At 40.6% G+C, this 22,538-nt stretch overlaps 2 protein-coding genes across 2 annotated transcripts; both read right to left on the bottom strand.

Moving 5' to 3' along the window:
* Positions 1-362: 362 nt before the first annotated feature.
* foxg1c (forkhead box G1c) lies at positions 363-1,571 on the bottom strand (the record flags this gene model as incomplete). Its single annotated transcript, XM_084064630.1, has 1 exon — positions 363-1,571. The coding sequence occupies one exon, from the start codon at positions 1,569-1,571 to the stop codon at positions 363-365; it is 1,209 nt and encodes a 402-aa protein (XP_083920756.1).
* Positions 1,572-6,808: 5,237 nt separating this feature from the next.
* Positions 6,809-11,665, bottom strand: polr2i (RNA polymerase II subunit I). Its single transcript, XM_084064979.1, has 6 exons — positions 11,515-11,665; positions 11,041-11,095; positions 10,464-10,537; positions 8,751-8,825; positions 7,961-8,012; positions 6,809-7,217 (listed from the first exon to the last, which is right to left on the bottom strand). The coding sequence occupies exons 1-6, from the start codon at positions 11,574-11,576 to the stop codon at positions 7,155-7,157; spliced, it is 381 nt and encodes a 126-aa protein (XP_083921105.1). The 5' UTR covers positions 11,577-11,665; the 3' UTR covers positions 6,809-7,154.
* Positions 11,666-22,538: the final 10,873 nt, after the last annotated feature.

Below are 22,538 nucleotides of genomic sequence, written 5' to 3'. Positions count from 1 at the left end.
TCTACAAGCTGACAACACGGTGAGCTTGAGCTTGTAGATTTTGACTAGTTTGGGTACACAGTAAAATCCTTAATTTATCCATTTGTAACTCTGAGAGAGTATAAATGACCTTACAGGTCCATTTGGTTCAATTTGTACACTCTCAGAGATAAATGAACACTCAGGATTTTACTGTGTACCGGGCAATTAATTTCTCTTTTGGGTCTTGAGCTAAACATTTTGGGAACCACTGGCCTAAGCTACACGGCCTACACCAAACGAACGGACATGTGACGTAATGAGCGCACACATAAGCATTGTGACTTTTGAAACAAATGGATTCATTAATTACACCAATTAGCCTATATCATAATAATAACATTTCAGGAGAGAGTACTCGTGCTGCTGGCTTGAGGATAATAATTCAGAAACTCATTGCAGCTCCCAAAGTCACTCTTTGAAAGACACTGGCCCCCCGGGGTCTTCATGGGCACAGCGGGACAGTCCTCTTGGCACGGGTTAAACGTGGCGGAATAAGGCATCTGTTGCGAGTAAAAGTAACTGGCCTGTCCGGAGAGCATGTTCAGAGAGCAGGGACTGGGCAGAGACAGAGTGCATGGCATGGAGGACGTCGACGAGAACGCGGCGGCGGCTGCGCTTATCTGATGATGATGGTGGCGACGGGACTGCGCGCAACTAATCCCAAAGTACGAGGTCTCCTGGTTGGTCTGATGATGGAGGTACCGGTCAGCCCCGGTCACAGTAGTCGCGCTGACTTGGTGATGGCGTGACCGCTGTGACACCGCGACAGACGCCGCGTAATTGGAGTGATGATGTGGACCGAGATATGACCCGGGAAGGTGCGTTCGCACAGCGGGCGGCTGGAGGGAGAGAAACGACGGCACCGGCCAGTAAAAGGAGCCCGTGGCGAAGGCCAGGCTGGCCGCGGTGCTGGACGCCAGACGGGTCCCTCTCTTGATGGCCAGCTTGGCCCGGGAGCTTGCCGTGGTGCGGCGCCGCAGTTTGCCCGATGTGCCGCCGATGAAGACGTCGTCGCTCGACGGGTCCAGCATCCAGTAGTTGCCCTTGCCCGGGTCGTCGTAGTGGCGCGGCACCTTGACGAAGCACTTGTTCAGACTGAGGTTGTGCCTGATGGAGTTCTGCCAGCCCTGCCGGTTCTCCCGGTAGTACGGGAAGTTCCCCATGATGTACTCATAGATGCCGTTGAGAGTGAGCCGTCGCTCCGGGCTCTGTCTGATCGCCATCATGATGAGCGCGTTGTAGCTGAACGGAGGTTTCTCCGGTTTGGCTTTTTCCTCCGGCGATCCCCTACCTTTCTTCACGTCGTCTTTAATAGCTCCTTCTCGTTTGGTGGTGGACACCGTTTTAAGTTCTTCTTTTCTGTCGTTGCGGTCTTCTTCTTCCTCTCGAGGCTTTATTATCGCTGGGTCTGCGGAGCATTGTTTTTGGGTTGAGGGGGACATCTTTTCCAGAGCCGGCTCTCCCAACACTCCCTCTCGCCTGAACAGCAAGCTGCTGATGCTGAACGAGGACTTGTGGAAAAATCGGACGGGACTTTTTAAATCCTCCATGTTTTTAAACAACAATAATTCAATTCCCCAAAGGCGTCTCTGACTGAGAGAGTGCGTTAATAAAGAATCCCAGTCCCACGGAGTGAGTTGCTGCTGGTCCAAAGTCTCAGGGTGTCAGAGACATTATGCGCCACACGTGCGCACTCGGCTCACCAACCTGAAAACAAGAGCGCATGCATGCATGGTCACCCACAGGGGTGGAAAGTAACTAAGTACATATCCTCAAGTATAGGCTACTGTACTTAAGTACGCTTTTGAGGATTTGTTACTTCACTTGAGCATTTCCAATTTTCAATACTTTATTTACTTCTACTCCACTATACCAGAGGGGAATATTGCACTCTTCCACTACAATTATATGAAAACTTCATTTACTTTGAAGATTTGGAATATTATTGAAAATAGCCGATCTACAAGCTCACAATGCGTCAGCTTGTAGATCTGCTATTTTTCAAAAGGTTAATAGCCTACATTTGAAAACTTGTGAAATGGGACATTCTGCAATGCATAACGAGTACTTTCTACATGTGGTACTTTAAGTACATTTTGATGCCAATACTTTTGTACTTTTACTCAAGTCAATTTTTAATTCCGGACTTTTACTTGTAACAGAGTATTTCTACGTTGCAGTGCCAGCTGCCAGTATTGATAGGCTATACATTCAGCCTACTTAAGTAAAACATGTGGTGGGTAGCCTATACTTCTTCCACCACCACTGATGCATGGTCACCCAGGCGAGACGTATAGAAAGTTTAGCCTGTGATTAGTCTCAGTCAATCTCTCTGACTGATCGATGAACTCTCAGGTTCAATTAACACTTCCGCAGCTCTGGTAACCCAAGAACCCTCTCTCTCTCTCTCTCTCTCTCTCTCTCTCTCTCTCTCTCTCACCTGCGGATCGCCCTGTGGGACCGCCTCTCCATCTCCTTCCTTTTTCCTTTTGTTGACACAATAACTTGGCAAACATCCCATCCAAATAAGGACTGCTTGTAGATCTATAAATACTCCTTATCGAGCAGGTAAACGGCGTCGGATTATGTGTGTAAACAAACAACAGAGCTCTGCACTGAAGAACAGAATGAAGAGAGACATATACAGCTTTTAAAGTCCGTCCGCCTGCAGGGCACGCGTGTTCATGCACAGCTGTTGACAGGTGTGTGTGTGTGTGTGTGTGTGTGTGTGTGTGTGTGTGTGTGTGTGTGTGTGTGTGTGTGTGTGTGTGTGTGTGTGTGTGTGTGTGTGTGTGTGACATATGGTAACATAAGGCACACTATAGTTTCTATCTTTTACCCTTTAACCTCTTTTCTCAGTTTGATAATAATTCCATGCTTTCTAAACCTGTGCGCACATGTAGGGAATGTTGTTCTAGCGCTGCAGGACGCGCACGGATCTCTGTCGAAACACTTGTAATCCCCACGCTTCTTTCTGTCAGATACTTCCTCTAAAACACTGTTTCACAAACATTGGGTCGGGACCCATGTTTGGGTCGCGGGTAAATATCCCCTTTATTATTATTATTTTTCATTTCCTAATTGTTTTTAATTATTTAAAAATATTTTCATTTCCCCCTCCCCCAAAAAATCAATGAATTAGAAAAAAAATCAGACATTTTCCAAAATATTTCCATAAATAAATACCAAAAAAGAATGAGTGAAAATAGCCGATCTACAAGCTCACGCTATTTTCACTAGTTTGGGTCCCGGACAAACGTCTAATTTCTAATTTTAGCTCTCAAGCAATTTTTTTAGAACCATCTAAAAGATTATATTTGTTTTGGGTGCTTTTGATTTTGCAATGTCATGTTGATGAAGATTATTAACATAAACTCAATATCAACAATAAACACCATGGTAAACTATCCTTCGCAAAGGAAGCATATAGGCCTAGGCTATAGCATCCTTAATTATTTCCCTAAAGACGGTTTTCATATTATGAAATGATCGTGCTATATGATATTATAAAAACAAAAACACACAATTTTATAAAATGCGCATAATGAAAACATTTTGTTTCGTAGGCCTACAATGTATTTAGTTTTATGGAAGAAAAAAGTAAACAACTTACAATTGTAAATTCTACTGATAGTTTAAAGGTAGTATAGGTGATATTTTTGGTTAAAACAAAAAATGTATTTTTTATAAAGTTAAATCTCTATATTCTGATGGTAATCATTGAGTTTTTGTCCATTAACAGGGGTCTCCCTGCATCTCTTCAACAGAAAATACATTTTAAGGTGGGTTGACAATTTCAGCCATGAAAGAGTATACTGTATATAAATGTAAGTCAGTGTTCCAGTTCTAATTGTCTGCTCATTTCTTTGTGTCATTACTTCAAATTTCACTTGTTTATCCTCCTGATTGCATGGATCAAATTGGTACACCTGTAAATCTGTTGTTGTAAAGAGCTAAGCATGCACGCACGCACGCACGCACGCACACACACACACACACACACACACACACACACACACACACACACACACACACACACACACACACACACACACACACACACACACACACACACACACGCCCAGAAAGTGAAATGAATAGTTTTATTTTGCAGTCAGTGATTTGTCTGTAAATCTCAGGCAAAGGCCTGTTGTTAAGTCCAATCCTATTTGAAAAGTTTTGTGGCGCCATCTGCCTGATGAGAAACTAATAGCTGTGCAACTACATGCTTTGGAGAAGAGCACCAAAGTCCGTCACTGCCACTAGAGGGCGCTATCCCCCTGGGTATTGGCCATAGACTGTAAAAAAAAATATGGACAGCGTCATGCCATCGGTTTCTACAGACCATAAAGGAAGCCTATTTTTGCATTTCAAATCCGCCATCTTTCTATATCCGGTTGATATCAGGTCCGAAATGCAAACGGAAATGAATGCTATATTGGCTGAAACCACAGTGAGGGCGGGTCTTCACTCGGTAGAACCAGTAGAAACCCTAGAAACATACCCTACTTTATCATTAATTTTAAAACCAAAACGCATATCATGGTGATTGAACTTTAAACTTTAAACTAGGGACTGGAGGCATATAGTATTTATGACAATGTTTATTAAGGTAATAAAATCAAGTGTAAAGTTCAGCCAAAAACCCATTAGCTTGAATAGAGCCTAATTGCTTCAGCAACCAGCAGGGTTGAAACAGCGGTGAAACAGCGAGACTACAGGCCATTCATATGAACAAAATCCGCATGCGAGCCCCTTGATCGTGGTGTTATTTTGTGAGTTGAAATCCCCATAGGGGAATCTTAGATCACGTCATATAGGAACTGTGTTTAAAAAATAAACAAATTATCTAGGCGTTTCTGTCAGGGGGGGGGGGGGGGGGGGGGCTCTGCATAGTTTATGATATTCATTCATTTTGATACAGCCTGTTTCTGGAGAGAAAAAAAAAAACTACACTTCCGGGTCTGAAATCACTGCTCATGGGAAATGTAGTCTTTGGGTCATTTGACTCGTTTCGAACGTTTTTTGGTGTTACTCTTTGGGTAAATGTGTATATTTCCCACCTTCAGTCGATACTTCATATCCATGAGTAAAATCGCTTGTTTTGAAAATAAAATTGTTTATTTGTAGAACTCTGTTCTTGTATGTGGCAATTTAAGATTCCCCTATGGGGATTTCAACAAAAAAAAAAACGCCACAACCCAGGGGGAGCGCCCTCTAGCGGAAGTGACGTCAGGACTTCGGTGCTCTATTTCTCAGTCAACTGATTTCGATGGAATTGTAAATGGAAGGGAAAGATCCCATCGAGAAGTTCCACAAATGCAGTGCCTTTAATGGCGAGAGAGATGTTAAAAGTGTCAACGTCTTTGACAGTAGCACATATAGTTACATACAGTAGCCTATTCTCTGGAACATTCTGTTTTCTAACAGGACAAGCCTGGCTGGCTGGGGATTAAACAGGCCTGTTCCTACCCCCGGGAAACCCCAGACAGCAGGAGCTGTTTGACCAAAGCCATCGACTCGCCGTGTTATCTGAACAACAATGCCATTGTCTTGTACAATGTCATGTAGGCCTATTAGCAGAAAAATACTATAATCATTACAGCAAAGAACGATGCAGAATTATACTGACATCTTGCACAGTGATTTGTCCTATATTGACCTACAGTATGGCAGGTATGTCCCTGACTGTAGCTACAGAAAACAAGTCACGTTTGCCTTAAATTGTGTAGGCATGAGAAAGCCCTTAAGTAAAATAAGTTCTCTGGACAAATCCAAATGATTTTGTAGATTACTGTCCCATACTTGCATAGACTATATAACACCTGACAAGACAATAGAATGTAAATATTCTAAAGATGAAGATGTATGGTTAATTTGCTTGTTAGCATGCATTGAAAAGTTTATAATCAGGCCAAAATTCTGTGGCTGAAACCAAAGGTTAAAGGACTACCGGATTCGTCCATGAATTGAGTCACAGCTGACAGTAGTTATAATTGTTTAGTCTTCAAGGAGGAAGCCTGTTTGTTATGATGTTGTGGCAAGGAGCAATTCACCTCCTCACATGTATGTTCCCGTCACATGTCTGCATGCTGCTTTTCAAAGAATAATTTATCAATTGGTCATGCTCATTGCGTAATATAGGCTACGTTGTCAGGTACTGCAGTAGAAGCTGTTAGACCAGTGGTTCTCAAACTATTTAATGTCAAGGACCCCCCAATTTCACATGCATTGGCTGCGGACCCCCATCTGAAAACAGACCCATATAAGATTAAAAAAAAGACAATTATTTTTGAAAATAGCAATTCACAAGCTCACCGCGATGCATGTGAGCTCGTAGATGGAGTATTTTCAAACAGCGGATGTATATAGGGTTAAAGTGGCTAAACTGATGCTATATCAACTCATTTTGCTGGTCCCCAGACCCCACTTTGAGAAGAACTGTTAGCTGCTTCCCCCCACCCCCACTCACAAACCCATTTTGTTGCTGCTTATAATTACATAATTTGATGAGGTAACATGAACATCATGCCTTCACTGGAAGATGGATACGGGAATTTCAAGGGACACTAGACTGGTTTTAAATAGTAAAAGGCGTCTATATGCTCACATGGGCTAGTGTCATCTTGACATCAATGATTTGCCTCAGAAATGCAATATGCTAACATGGTAACTGCCATTATGGAAAAGAGTGATGCTTGATATATCCTATGAATAGTAAAGTAAACATTCCGTATGTACCTTTCATTTTATATAAAATAAATCTCTTGTTAAATAACATAGGAGGTATTTGTAAAAAAAACTTTTAATTATACAAAAAGTACAATTAATTCAGTTAAAAGTGTATACAATACATGCTATTCACAAGGTGAGGGCCCACACAATGTATCATACATGAACATAAATGACAGGGTTTTATATGTAGAAGCAGTCCTTTTCTTGAAAACAATTTGCTTACCTATAACTCTACACAATACACAGAACTCTTCATTTCAGCTTTACCTTTCTGTCTGACAAAACAAAAGATTTTTTAAAATCAGGACAGCAGTGTTTTTTAGTTTTTTAAAGGGGTCCATAACGTTCTGTTTGCCAACAGCAGGTGATGTCAATGTTCATGTTTAACACCTTAATCTCTATTCTGTCCACCGGTGTCCACAATGAGGGGCAGTGCAGACGTAGTACAGTCTCATCGCATCCTGCAAGGTACAAGAACAGATCATCAGCAAATTGACAAGAGTGTTTCAAAACAAATACAGTAGTTGGTTTTTAACCCATTAAGACCTGAGGCCGATTCTACAAATGTCTTCTAAATGCTAACAGTTTTCTGAAAGTTGCTTTGTCAGTGGTGCTCAAACCTTTTCATGTCAAGGACCCTAAAAATGATATGTATTTGGCCACGGACCCCCATCTCAAAATATGTTGTTCCAGGGACCCCCAGAAGCAAAGATTTGAGTCAAAAATATTTAAAAAAAAATAAAAATATATATATATATATATATTCAAAGATTTTCAAACATGTTCACTATTTAAAAAAATATCAGATCTACAAGTTCCTAGCGCTATGAGCTTGTATAACTGCTATTTTTTAATATAGCCAAGAAATATTAAAATTACACAGATGCGTTCCCGGTCTTAAAGGGTTAAACACAAAGTAATTTTGAAAACAGACTATACCCATTTTGTTTTCCGATTTTGATTAAAGTGATGTTTGCAACATCGAAAGGATCAAAATGTCACAATTATAGTGTTATGAATTCTGCATTGCTTGGGGTTTCTCTTACATTTGATAATGAGCAAATACAATATTACTTTAATAAGAGTCCTTCAACTACTGAAGGATATAGAGAACACAGTACAGAAATGAAGTAAATTCCTTCATAGAGACATGTATTTGAGAGTTGAGACTCCCTAACAGTCTCATCATGATGTGTGATATTACCTCAGCCTTCATACTGTGAGACTGGAAGAACACTGCCTCCTTGTGGCCACATCTGAAAAGAGAAATATATTTGAGCTAAATCTCATATAAATGCCAAAACAAACAAACAGACAGTTTCTAACTGGTTTCATCTGTCAGCATCACCACACCAGGAGAAGGACCCCTTGACAAGAAGGTGATTCAGCTTTAATGTATCTAAATACAGGACATGCAGTCTACATACATACAGTATGTCATTTTTATTTACTGAGACAACAAGACACATGGGAGGAAAACAGAGAAAGAAGAACAGGAGAGAATGCCATAAGGTAGAAACCAGCTAACTATATTTTTTATATTTTTATATTTTTTCATAAATCAGTGCTATTGAACAGCCTTTACGACTGTATGTTGGTTAAAAAAATATTGAACCACTGAAAAGTATTAAAAAGCGCTTCTGACAAAACCAGCTAACTCCATGGGATCCTCGAACTGTCTACTAAACCAGCTAACTCCACCATAAGGGGGGTGGAGTTAGCTGGTTTTGCTGACTCCAGGCTCCACCCTTTTGACCTCCAACCTCATTGTGAGCTTGGAGGTCCATTCAGCTGTTCTTATCAATGATGAACAAAACCTCTTAACTCCACTCCCCTGTTTTGTTTTTTCATTTACTGAAAATGAACATTTTGGAGTTGGCTGGTTTCTGCCGGACAGCAGAGATGTCATGAGTGGGAACCTGTGTTTTCGATTCTTTCATAAAAATACACAAACAGTTGTATAAGAGGTTCATGCATAAGAAAGTAAAACTCACTTGGGACAGGGATGATCCTCTGTCCTTGGTAGCGTTGGATCTTGAGATACATCTGCAATGATTTGGGTCAGCTCACTGTTAAAGAGATGAGAAATATTATTGATGACAGCCAGGGCTTCGTAGTAGGTTCTGCGATCTACCGTGGACTGAAATCTCAAGACATATTACTGAGTAGGCCTCGTTTCAGGATATCCCACTATCCAGTCAATGTCCCGATTACTGTGGTTACACATGCACATGTCTGTTGTCAGTGTCCTTTATACCTAAATGTACCATTTATTTTCTATTTCTTGTATTAGAGGCGAATAATAACAATAATTATTATTATTATTATTACTCACTCGGGGAGCAGTTAGGGGTTAAGTGTCTTGCTCAGGGACACTTAGGCCGGGGCACAAACCGGTGGGGACCTTCTGTTTCCCAGAAAGCCTCTCTACACATCTCAGCTATGGCCTCCCCACGTGTGTGACAATGTGTTTAATATGTGTTTGTTTGTATGTTGAGGGTAACATGGAAAATAGGTTTCTTATTCTTTGTTATTACCTCTGAAAATATATATATATATATATATATATATATATATATATATATATAAAAGATGAGAATGAAAAGTCAGTCAGCCCCTATACATGAGGGGTCAAACAATAATTGGTCTTGCACCGAAAATACAAGCGTGATGCGTGATGCGGGACACACACCATTTTTTGTTGCCATAACTTTGTCAGAGCCTGGTATTTTTTTGCAAGGGCACTTAGAAGAAGTCATCGTGAGCTATCGTGAGCTTGAAAGTAAAATTTGCAACTGACACTAAAATGGGTGATTAAAGCCATTTATAGCTAAAAGTGTGTTCCTTGGGTACCAAAAGCATGGTAAGCAACCCCAAGTTTGTGTATCAGAATAACAAATCTGCGCACCAGTATTGCTGCTCCCAAATGCAATTTTACTTGGGTAACGTTTCGAGCCACCAGGCTCTACCTCAGACCTCCACACACAGTGTAGCAGTTGTTCTCCAAATACAAGAGTCTCTCTTTGTGTTTTTAACATAAGGTATTTTGCCCCTTCTTTTTACTTACCGTAGAATAGACAAGAGGCACCTCTTTAGGTAGCATTATGATGGCTTATTAGCCTGAGTCCTTTTGTGTATACAATGTCTGTAAATCTTGGGCAAACAGGATAATGTGTATGTTTGTTTTGTTATGTACATAATGCATGATGTGTAATATATTGGGACATGTGTTGTACACTAACTGTTAATGTCACTCAGCACTGATTTGGGACTGATGGCTGATTGGTCACAGGTGTGGTGGTGATCAGGATGTCACACTGTATAAAAATGACTGTCTGTGTCTACACACTGTGTGTGAAGGTCTGAGGAAGAGTCTGGTGGTTTGAAACGTTACCCAAGTAAAATGGCATCATTGGATTTTTATTCTTAAACACTGTTTAACTGTTTAGATCCAGCAGACCAGCCTAGTAGGTCTGGGATGTGCGTGTAGTGGTGGAAAGTAACTAAGTACATTTACTCAAGTACTGTACTTAAGTACAATTTTGAGGTACTAGCTGTTTATCAGCTTCTCTCTCAAGGAACCCCAAGTTTAGCATGCTTTACATATAGAGTTCTTCATGACTTTCTCTAATAGAGGGAATGACAAACAACAGGTCAAATCAACAGCATGATTGTTAGCACTGTGATTTTCATGTCATGTTACTTACTCGACCTCGTGGGTGATCTTATTGACATAGATACAGCTGTTGTCTGCCTCCTGTTGGTAGTCACAGTTCCTGCACTGTGAAAGACGTAAATTAGTCATACATATTTATACTTGATGTCAAGCATATTTAACCGTTGACTACAATGATCCTATGGGAATTCAATGGAGTAAACCCTGATAGAAATATCCTCAAGGTGCTAAAAAAGTTAGAACCCGATCCCTTTAAACACGGCTCCAAACTCTGATCCTGGAGAAACAATAGACTTTAGTTGCTTTGACTATTCTAATAAAGTCAAATGTATTCATATGGTGTGCATAATCTATATTAGCTCTTTGATTAGGAGCTAGACAATCAATAATAAACAAGCAGGACCAGAGCTGCAAAGCCAGGCTCAACTGTTAACATAAAGGCAGCACACACAGGAATACACCGGAGGACCCCAATGGAAACAAGTCATAGTGCTTTCTTGGGTTTAATCCTTTTAGCATCCTTTTGTATAGAAATGTACTTTGTGCTTTTTTTTTGCAAACAGTTAATAAAGTATTCAATCAATCATCATTTCGATGAGCTGACTTACTGCATAGAGCAGGATACGATTCTCCTTGTCTTCTTTGGGATACAACATGTTGTTGCTGGAAAGAAAGAGTTTTTCTCACACACACACACACACACACACACACACACACACACACACACACACACACACACAAATTGTTAGCTCAGTGGTTAACAGATTCTATTTCAGACCCAACTAAAAGACATGTATTTACCAGTGGTGTAAAGTAACTAAGTACATTTACTCCAGTATTGTAGTCAAGTAAAACAATGCGAGTACTTTTTCCCACCACTGCTAAAAGACATGTATTCACACAGAGAGAGAGAGAGAGAGAGAGAGAGAGAGAGAGAGAGAGAGAGAGAGAGAGAGAGAGAGAGAGAGAGAGAGAGAGATAGATGGTGTATTGTGTGTAGCTAAACACGGCTAATCTGAAACTCTCTACTTATATGGACGTATGTTGTGTTGTATACGTATATATATAACAATATAATTTACCATTCTTGACAAAAGCGGATCCCGACGAATCCTGGTTCAAACGAGCCTGCTTCCAGATCCATCTGGAGGAGAATAAGAGACTAAATACAATGAATCTGAACAACTGGAAGAAGAAATGTGTGTACGTCTCTCTCTCTTCGTTTCCTACCGCTTGAACAACAATACTGTCTGCGCATGTGTGCCACTGTTGCCAGGTTTAGTGAGAGAAATAAGCCACCAGGTGGTCTATGAAAACAAGCCCAAAAAGAAGCGACTGGGCTGCCTACGGCTATTTGAAAATAGCAGATCTACAAGCTCACAACGTGCCACGAAGCGACGCGTTGTGAGCTTGTAGATATGCTATTTAAAAAAATAATCTTGTAAGAATTTTTCGATTAAAAAAAAAAAAAAACATTTTTAAATCTTTTATGGGGGATCCCTGGTACAAAATATTTTCAGATGGGGGTCCACTCCGTGCCCGTGGACAAATAATACATATACATTTTTGGGGTCCTTGACATGAACACGTTTGAGAACCAATGGTTTAAACCAACATATAAGAAACAAGACCAAATAAGCAACTACACTTCAAACAATCCCAAAAAAACGCAACCCGCAACTAGCAATATTTACAAGCAAATTTACAGAAAAACAAGCCCAAAGTCGCTTATAATAAGTGGACATGGCAACGCTGTTGAAAACGATACAATCTGCGCATGTGCAATCCCAGTAATGTAATACACTATTTGGAGCTAGCGCCCCCTAGAGGCTGGAAGACGAAACATTTCTTCAAGAAGACAAGAGTCCAGCTGAGGTGATTTTTATTACACTCACATTAATGTTGTCTCTTCTTCACATAGCAATACATTTTCAGTTAAACAGTCAAACAAATCATAATGATAAAATTAATCTGCTTTATTTATTTTTGCCCAAAAGTACTATAGAGTAGACTTATGTTGACAGGCCTTTGAGCAGAATTAGATCTAGGCCAGAGGTGCTCAAACCTTTTAATTTCAAGGACCCCCATACCTCTGAGAGTGTACAAATGGAACCAAATGGACCCAGAGTCAGAGATCTGTAAGGGTCCATTTGGAACCCCCTCAAGGAACCCTGAGTCTCTGGACCCCACTTAGAGCGGTGGTTCTCAACCTGTGGGTCGGGACCCCCAGGTGGGTCCCCACATGATTTTAGGGGGGTCCCCAGATGACTGTGAAGTGACAATTTAACTTTTAAGACATTTTTAATACCTACCAAAAAAGTAATCAACAAACTATACTATAAAAATGTGCCAAATTGTCAAATAATGTAAGAAAGAGGCAACACTTGTGAAAATAGCAGATCTACGAGGCGTTGTGAGCTTGTAGATCTGCTATTTTCACAATATGGAGCTGAGTTAAACAAAATGCAATGCCTCAACTTCTACAATTCCAAGTGATTATCAGGGTGGGGGGTTCCCAGTTCAAATATGATTAATTTGGAGGGGTCCCCAGTTCACATATGATTATTTTGGAGGGGTCCCCAGTTCAAATATGATTATTTTGGAGGGGTCCCCAGTTCAAATATGATTAATTTGAAGGGGTCCCCAGTTCAAATATGATTATTTTGGGGGGTCGCGAACTGAAAAGTTTGAGAACCACTGAACCAGTGATCTAGGCCAGTCTATAAGGACTGCAATAGATAGGGACACCACAGGCATGATCACCCCAGATAAAACCCAACAAAGACAGAGTCGTTATCTTTGGATGCAAAGATGTCATGTCGACCAGGCCCCCACAAATTAACCCAGACCTCATCTCCCCGGGAAAGCCGCACCACACTACTGACACTGGCCACTTGGCTGCATTTCTCCGGAAGACTGGTGTCATACACCGAGACGACGACCTCGCCATTCTTGTAGATGCCGCACTGAGCCCTTCCGTACACGGACACGTGCACTGCAAAGTGGTAGAACCCTTCACGGGGGCAGGTGAAGAGGCCTGTGTCGGGACTGTAGCCGCCTCCTTCGTTGACCAGCACGCTGGCAAATTTAAGCACGCCACTGTGACACGGGTAGCTGTCCGAGATGTTCAGTTTGGCTGTGAAGGCGACAACTTTGCCTACGGTGTGTGGAGGAGGGCAAAACAAGAGATCGGTCATTACATGTAAAAGGATAGATTATCACAGGGGTCTTCAATGTTTTTTCAGGCCAAGGACCCCTGAGCTGAGAGAGAGATGAAGCAGGGAGCCCCACTGCATGTTGGATTCATGTTCAATGTGTGTTTTCAGACATTTAACCACTAAACACTCAATATTTTGCTAACTATTACCACTTGGTCTGCTCTTTTTTCCCTGTACACCAAACCTCTTCTGCTCCCCCCGGAATAGGGATGCGAGGGTTCAAGTGGTTAATGTAAAAATAAAAGAATAAAGTCCCTATGACACACAAGATTTGATGCCCCCCCCCCCCCCGCAGTATCTCTGAGGACCCCCTAGGCCAAGGGGTCCCGGACCCCCTGTTGAAGACCCCTGCTTGAGAGCAAGGCAAGTGATTTGATCATTTTTGCATTATTTGTAGGACATGCTGCCATAATAAGTCATCTTTCTCCAGCACCTTGCATTGTTCTGTGACAAACTTCACCCATCTGTCACAAAAGTAGCTAATGCAAATCTGTATAAACATATTTGCAAATTGCAGCGGGCTGATGCACATACATTTATGACCTACATGATAACCTATGCTCACCTCTAATGTCACATTCAACTCTCACAACCCGTAAAGGAAGGAACATCACGATCAGATTAAAATGGGAAGTTCACAAGTTTATTTTTGCCTCACACAGTTGAGAAACAGTCAAAGCCCCAATGAATTTGGATGAGATCTCCTTTCCAAATAAAGTTTCATTACAGCATGAGCCAGAATTTATTTCATCACAAGATGCATCTGTGCGTCAACAAAGCATGACACTGAAAGATAAATAATGAGACAGAGATGGGCCGCAGTGACAGAATTATACTCTGAATGATATAGAATGATTATCATATTCATTCAGCCAACGCTCTCATCCAGAGCAAGTGTTGTGCAACAGTAGAGTCAGAGCCATGCCAGACAACATTACTATGATCCTAACTAAGATCATTATAGAGGGAGATGCCAGTACCAGAACAGAGACAAGAGAGCTAGACGTGAGAGAAGATGGTGAGACGTGTAGGCTACAGTTTTATTTTCTTCCCAGCTTTGCTGTGATACTATATATTTTTTTCATGATCAGTTACATATTTCATGTTTGAGTTCCTAATAAAGCATTATCTGACACCCCAGAAGCAAGCAATCTATTCACAAACTATTGGTAAAAACAACACATAGGCCTACTTAGAAGAGTGAAATTCAATTATTGATATTTATTTACCAGGTGTCACATCAGGTGTATCTCCACGACGAGAATCCATTGCTGTGATGTCTGATAAACGATACACTTCTAAGGATAGAAATACATGTCAAGATTTCAGTAAATAGTTAGAGTAATTAATAAGTAGCCTACATCTTTTGTACAACATGAACAAAAAATATTTGTCCAAATCTGTGGTTTTGCATGGTGATATTGCAATCATATAGTTTGATCAAAATTGTATTTGCATGCTTCTATTTGCTTTGCTTTTTTGATCTGCTTCAATTGCAAACAAAGGACTACGTTTGAGGGTCTATCTAAAATGCTATAGACAGACACCATATCTACCACCAGCTGAATGTTCATGAGTCCTGATTGAGCAGACCCCACCCTTTTAGCGTAGATTAAAACAAACACTTAGGATTTCTTTTAGGCAAGTATTGAACATACCCTAATTACAAATACTCATAATGATATAACTATCAGTTAATGCTTTACATAATTCCATCTAACAGTCTATCGGTTACAGAGGTCCTTACCTGTTGCAGCCTAGTTGCAGAAGTGTGAAATTTCAGCCTTGTTGTTTAACGTCTTGATAGACATGTAGGAGTGGACACAAGCATAAGTAGTTTGTCTGGTTTGTTGCATGAAGCCCAAATATGAAACTTCAGAGAAGCTTCAGCAGGTCCCCCAAAACATGACAAGAATGTAGGCTACGTTTTGTGAGAAAGATCATATATTTGGGTTTCTGTTGAAATTCTAAATTCTATGGGGTCACTATATGAAAAGATTTACACAGACAGAAATGAAAATCACTTTACTGGCCAAGACAAATGAAAATCACTTCACTGGCCAAGACAAATGAAAATCTAATGGTGATCTATTAAGGGGCTCTGCAGCGCTGATATGGTGACAACTACTGTATATAGTAACACGATGCACATTTTCTCTGACAGTATAGCAACACAATATATTAGGAAACAGAGGGTTAAATGCAAGAATGACATTCTTGGGTAGTTTATAGAACCCTACAAGAAACCTCCAAACGTTTCAGTGATGCATAACTGAATGTACAGTATTGGTGAACATGTACAGTACAAACTTGTGAAGCAGCATTCTGTCATTATTAAGATTCTTTAAGTTCCTCAGTTAACTGAGCTACCGCTGTTACAGGTTATTTATATGTAAAGGTGTGTGTGTGTGTGTGTGTGTCTGTCTGTCTGTAAACACACGCACGCACGCACGCACGCACGCACACACACACACACACACACACACACACACACACACACACACACACACACACACACACACACACACACACACACACACACACACACACACACACACACACACACACACACACACACACACACAGTGGGGCTCAAGAGTTGAGATTAGCGTTGAAGTCAGATGAGGTCTGTGAGAATAAATCATATCAACATGGATTACGTACTTTCTCACCTTCATTTCATTTTGTGGCAGACAGATTGGCATTAGAAAGTCTGTTTTAGCTTCCATCTCTTAGTGTAAATGGGAGAGTATCTTTGTAGCCAAAGCATTTGAAAATCCCAGCTGTCTACCAGTCAATCTCAACAGAACAAACCACTTTATCTCTGAATGTGTATGAGCCGTGAAATATAAACTTTATGTCTGAATGTGCTTGTATGAACCCTGGGAAGGAAACATTATAAGTCTGACTCTGAATATGTCTGTATGAACCTTTAAAAAAAAACACTGTGATGATAAACTCCAAAAGGAGACACGTTGTTTTAGTCCTCGCGGCCCAATTGGTTTATGGCCTCCAGAAAAGTGACGTAGGCCTAATATCTGTCTGATCCTCCACCCTCATTCTCTCTCCGTCCGTCTGTCTGTCTGTCTGTCTATCATTCTGATTATTCTATAATTCTGTCACTGTAGCCTATCTCTGTCTCATTGTCTCCGCCAGCAAAATAAATGTTTTGATATTTCTCCTACAGATTTTGTCCAAACATCACGCAAATCGGTACACAGTATCTCTATAGTCATGTGATCAACACAGATCTGTCCGATTTTCTATTGCAGGATTGGTTCGTTTTGAACAAAATGCCTGAAATCATGAACGCAGCGTGCGATTTACGTGTATTTTTGCACGCACATTCCCACTAGGCGGACGAAAAAATGGCACCCTTTTCACATTGGCCTGTTATAGCGCCACCAGCAGGTCTAATTTAGCAAAACACATTTTTGGAACAAAATGCCTCAAATAATGAATGCAGTGTCTGATTGCCGTGAAAGGCCTAAGAAGAAATGGCACCCTTTTCACATCAGTTAGGTCACAATAACCTAACTGACCTGTGCTCCGAGGAGCACCTTTTCTAGTTATTTCTCTTACAGTGTCATGCTTTGTTGCCGCACAGATGCATCTTGTGATGAAACAGTACTTCTACAGTAATTCTGGCTCATGCTGTAATGAAACTTTATTTGGAAAAGTGATCTCATCCAAATTCCTCGCAGCTTTGACTGTTTCTCAACTGTGTGAGGCAAAAATAAACTTGCGAACTTCCTATTTTAATCTTATCGTGATGTTCCTTCCTCTACGGGTTGCTGATGGTTGAATGTGACATTAGAGCAGAGCATAGGTTATCACGTAGGTCATAAATGTATGTGCATCAGCCCTCTGCAATTTGCAAATTTGTTTATACAGATTTGCATTAGCTACTTTTGTGACAGATGGGTGAAGCTTGTCACAGAACAATGCAATGTGCTGAAGAAAGATTACTTATTATGGCAGCATGTCCTAATAATGAGGCAAAAATGATCAGATAATTTGCATTGCTCTAAAGCAGGGGTCTTTAACAGGGGGTCTGGGACACCTGGGGTCCTCAGAGTTACTACAGCGGGGCCGCAAAATCCTATTGCAAGGGGATATTGTTTTTACATTAACCACTTGAACCCTCGCGTCCCTATTCTGAGGAGAACTTTAGCCAAAAATAGCCGATCTACAATCTAACATACAGCTGGTGGTAGGTATGGTGTCTATAGCATGTATGGCTATTTTAGGCAAAGAGGTTTGGTGTAGAGGGGAAAAAGAGCAGACCAAGTACAGAGTGAAAGGCCAGGTTTACTAGTAAGTATTGATGGTTTAAGTGGTTAAATGTCTGAAAATCCACATCAACATGAATCCAACATAAACTGATAACAGTGCTGTCAAACAGTGCTGGGGGGGGGGGTCCCTGCTTCATCTCTCTCTCAGCTAAGGGGTCCTTGGCCTGGAAAACCTTGAAGACCCCTGTTCTAAAAAGGCTTCCTTGTGCATGGAGACAGCCCCGTGTGTCTTTCACTTGTATACTTGTGCACAGCCCTGTCTCACGAGAGGAGAAAATGACTGCAGGGCATTGTAAAAGTCTGCTGCAAGACCATCAGCACCTGTTTTGAAAAGCCTATAGCTGTGTTTTAAGCATCAGGGTAGAAGGATGACATTCTGGGGGACAGAAGTGTAAAGTAACTAAGTACATTTCCTCAAATGCTGTACTTAAGTACAGTTTTGAGGTATTTTTTTTACTTTACTGGAGTATTTCCACGTTTTTGTACTTTTTGTACTTCCACTCCACTACATCTCAGATCCAAATATTGTACTTTTACTCCACTACAATTATTTGAAAACTTTAGTTAATAGTTACTTTGTAGATTTGAATTATTACAAAACATACATTTACCACTTCAGCCCTATTTAAACTTTGGCCATTTGAAAATAGCCGATCTACAAGCTCACAACGTGTCGCATCGACGCATTGTGAGCTTAGATCGCCTATTTTTAAAAGATTTTAATACATTTTACCTTGAGAAACGGAAACATTCTGCGTAAAGAATACTTTTACTTTTGGTACTTTAAGTACATTTTGATACCAATACTTTTGTACTTTTACTTAAATAATTTTGAATTCCGGACTTTCATTTGTGACAGAGTATTTCTACATTGCAGTATTGATACTTTTACTTAAGTAAAACATGCGAGTACCTTTTCCACCACTGGACAGAAGTGATGGTTACAATTCCAGTTTGAGCAGTTCCTGTCAGCGCAATGTGTGCAGTCCCTCCATTCCAGTCTCTTTATGCCTGAGGGTGAACAGAAGATACTAAAACATAACAAATAACAACATAAAACAGGACTGACATTTGAATAAGTATGCTTGATGCGATGACTGTAATACTCGCAATGTGAGATTTTATTTCGGACTTCGCCCCATGGATTCATACCCCCATTTCCTCTTTATTTCTTGTAGCCCTGTAGCCCTGTGATGGGGTTCATATACAGTGCTAGAAACAGTTATCAAGGGAGTACAAATGTTTCTCAACTGGTTCTTTTTCTTGGAGTTTCTTTGATATCAACAATCTGATCTGGTAAAATATTTGAAAAATGTTTTTTATTTTCTTTTATTTCAAACAATTTGAAAAGTTTTCCAAAATAGGAATGTGAAAAGGCTCCAACGGCCAAGGCTCCAAAAAGTTGACGAGTCCACCAATGCAGGTTTTTGCATTTTATTTACCACAGAATGTGCAGAATTATTCACAGTGCAAAAATAATTCAAAAATAAATAAGACTGGCCAAAACAAAGCTCCAAATACAGAATTTAGGAATATACACTTGATAGCTATACATAAATGAAACAAACTAGGAACTTAAGAAACTATAACAAGGAAACCCTTCTACAAAGGCCCTGGTAGCTCTCCCCTGGATGTTGTCATGGCAAGCTCCAAGCCAAATTGAACTTCTACCCTCACCTGTAGCATACCTTTTAATCAGGTGAGGCAAACCATCACATGATTACTAATTGGTAACTCTATATACTCAAACAAGGCTAACTAAGGCCCATGAGATATTTTACACAATTATGTCATAATGAAGTCATTCAAATATGTTCATTACAATGTTTCCAGGCGCCAATTCATTCACCAATTATTAACTAAAGACAAAATATAAAACCAACATAAACACACACCCCTCCTCCTCTACAGTGCTTGGCCCATTCCAATCAACAGGATTGCCAGCACTGCAGAGGATAGACAGGTGACCCCCCAAACAATTCAACTTGCCCATACAGTGTCAATCAATAAACATTTAAAAACCCTTTCCGTCACTGAGTGTTAGAATGTCTTCAGATATATCCATATATGGACACATGCAATACAACACTACTAAATACTAAATACTGTTCCCAGCCGGCTTGCTGGTAAATGCATTGGGAAGCAGTTGTGCAGTGTGTGCATGTAAAGCTCCTCATTAATGTCTATAGGGCACGGGTTGCCCCGTGGCAAGGAATATCAGGGTTAGTTAATGTGGTTAATAAGCCATAGGGAAAGCAGACTTTAGAATACTTCCAATTCCAAACAACAGACAAAAGTCCATCAGTTATGGATAAAGCATTTATTTGAATAAAAAAAAGTATACAAAAATATATTTTGTATTCTTTAGTGTCACATTCTCCAATCTCCAAACACTTCCACATTTTGCCCATCTAACCTAGCCTGTCCCACCCGACTTCCATCAAAATATAATACCTATACCTATAGACCTATAGGTAGTCCCTGCAGATTGGACAGATTGCCAGTTAATGCAAAGACCAGTAAGTGTTCTGTCTCACCCACCCACCCACACACACTTTATTTTGGTAAAGAGGGGAAGGAAAACAGAAATGTCGAACCAGATAGAAAGATAACAGATGCATGACGTCCCCCAGATGACTCTTTCACAGTAGGTGTTATTGCCATGATTCTACACTCTCAGCGGAAACACAGATCATAAACATGATGAGGACTCAGGCACAAGTCAATGCACCAAACAATATCTATTTGAAACTAGAAAAAGTGCTCCTCGGAGGTCATTGTGGCCTCCTGGTGGCGCTATAATAGGCCAATGTGAAAAGGGTGGCATTTCTTTTTAAGCCTTTCACGGTAATCAGACACTGCATTCATGATTTCAGGCATTTTGTTCCAGAAATGTGTTTTGATATATTAGACCTGCTGGTGGCGCTATAACAGGCCAATGTGAAAAGGGTGGCATGCTGCGTTAATGATTTCGGCATTTTGTTCAAAACGAACAAATCCTGCAAACTTTGGAAGCCAATCTTAGCCAATCTGGATGGAATATGGAAAATCTGACATATGCGTGTTGATCACGTGACTACAGAGATACTGTGTACCGATTTGCGTGAAGTTTGGACAAAATATCAAGAAATGTGTTTTGCAAAAATAGGCCTCCTGGTGGCGCTATAACAAGCCAATCTGAAAAATTTGGGGCAGAAGTTCGGCTTTGGCATCCAGGGAGTGTGTGTGTACAGTTTCGCATCAAAAAAATGTGTTTTACAAAAATGTGTGTGCGCAGTTTCGCAGTGACTGGGCCAACGGTGCCGGAGATTAGCTGCTTACAGACAGAAGTACGGACGGACGGACGGACAGACAGACAGGGTGTAAAACATACTCTCTCGCCATGCCTTTCGGCCTGGCGGAGACAATTATGAAAAATATATGCAAAAGAATCACTTTATCTGATATGTTACAGGCAGCCTATAATAACTAAATATTTGAAATGATAAGGTATTCCTAACAGTTTGTTCATTTTAAACACTTTGTATATTTTCCAACCACCTGTAGACCATAGACCTGCGCCTATACAATACACTGTATAGAAAAGATTAAACCATGCTGCCAGCACTCAGTTTATTAAAGCGATGGCCACTGCCTGTTATATATATATATATATCCCCAGACCATCCCTGAGCCCTTGATCCCCTGGGCTAATTCCCTGAATCGCCCAAATCCAAATCCACCAATGCGGGAAACAACACACACAGTTGTATGGCTGGGGAGGGAAAGACGGAAGATAATGAAATAGAGGAAAATGTAATGAGCAGGAAAAACAGAGAAAAAAAGAAAGGAGATCGGTGCACAATAGGAAAGAGGGAAGGAGTTTCTGCTCTCAGCCAATTCAGCCTCCCAACTCTGAGGATGGCCTGTAAATCTTATCACTTGACCAGTGGTGGAAAGTAACTAAGTACATGTACAATGTTCAGGTTCTTTTACTTTACTGGAGTATTTCCAATTTTCCGTTACTTTTACTTCTGCTATAATATATATATAATATTTGCCTCTGAGATGTAGATCTCAGAGGCAAATATTATACTTTTACTCCACTACAATTATTTGAAAACTTGTATTATTATTACAAAACATACATTAACCGCTTCAGCCCTAGATACATTTCGTCCATTTGAAAATAGCAGATCTACAAGCTCACAATGCGTCGCATCGCGACTCATCATAAAAGTAAAGCAAGTACATAAAAAGTAAAGCAAGTATTAAAAAAGAAGGGCCTTCTAGTGGGGTCCCTAACCTTGGTGGGAAGACCCTCCTGCCGAACGCCATCTTCTCCACTACAGGCCAGGAGCAAGGCTATAGGGCTTCACATCACAACTAATCAAAATTCTTATTTAGTCAGCTGTTGCAACCTGCCCTCATCCCCTCACCATTACACAATGATTAATAACTAAACCCAAATCAAATCACAGAGACAATCACATACTGTTTCACCAAAGATATGACGAGAAGCACGATGAGCAACAAAGACACTAAAAATATGATAAAATCATTTACACAGATCCGCACCAAACTTTGCAGTGTTACAAGCTGCAACAATTCAAA

Source organism: Gymnoscopelus microlampas, assembly GCF_963454915.1.
Source record: "Gymnoscopelus microlampas genome assembly, chromosome: 8".
In the NCBI taxonomy this organism is placed as follows: domain Eukaryota; kingdom Metazoa; phylum Chordata; class Actinopteri; order Myctophiformes; family Myctophidae; genus Gymnoscopelus; species Gymnoscopelus microlampas.
Note: the sequence above shows the minus strand (reverse complement) of the source record. Positions and strands in the feature narration are given on the sequence as shown.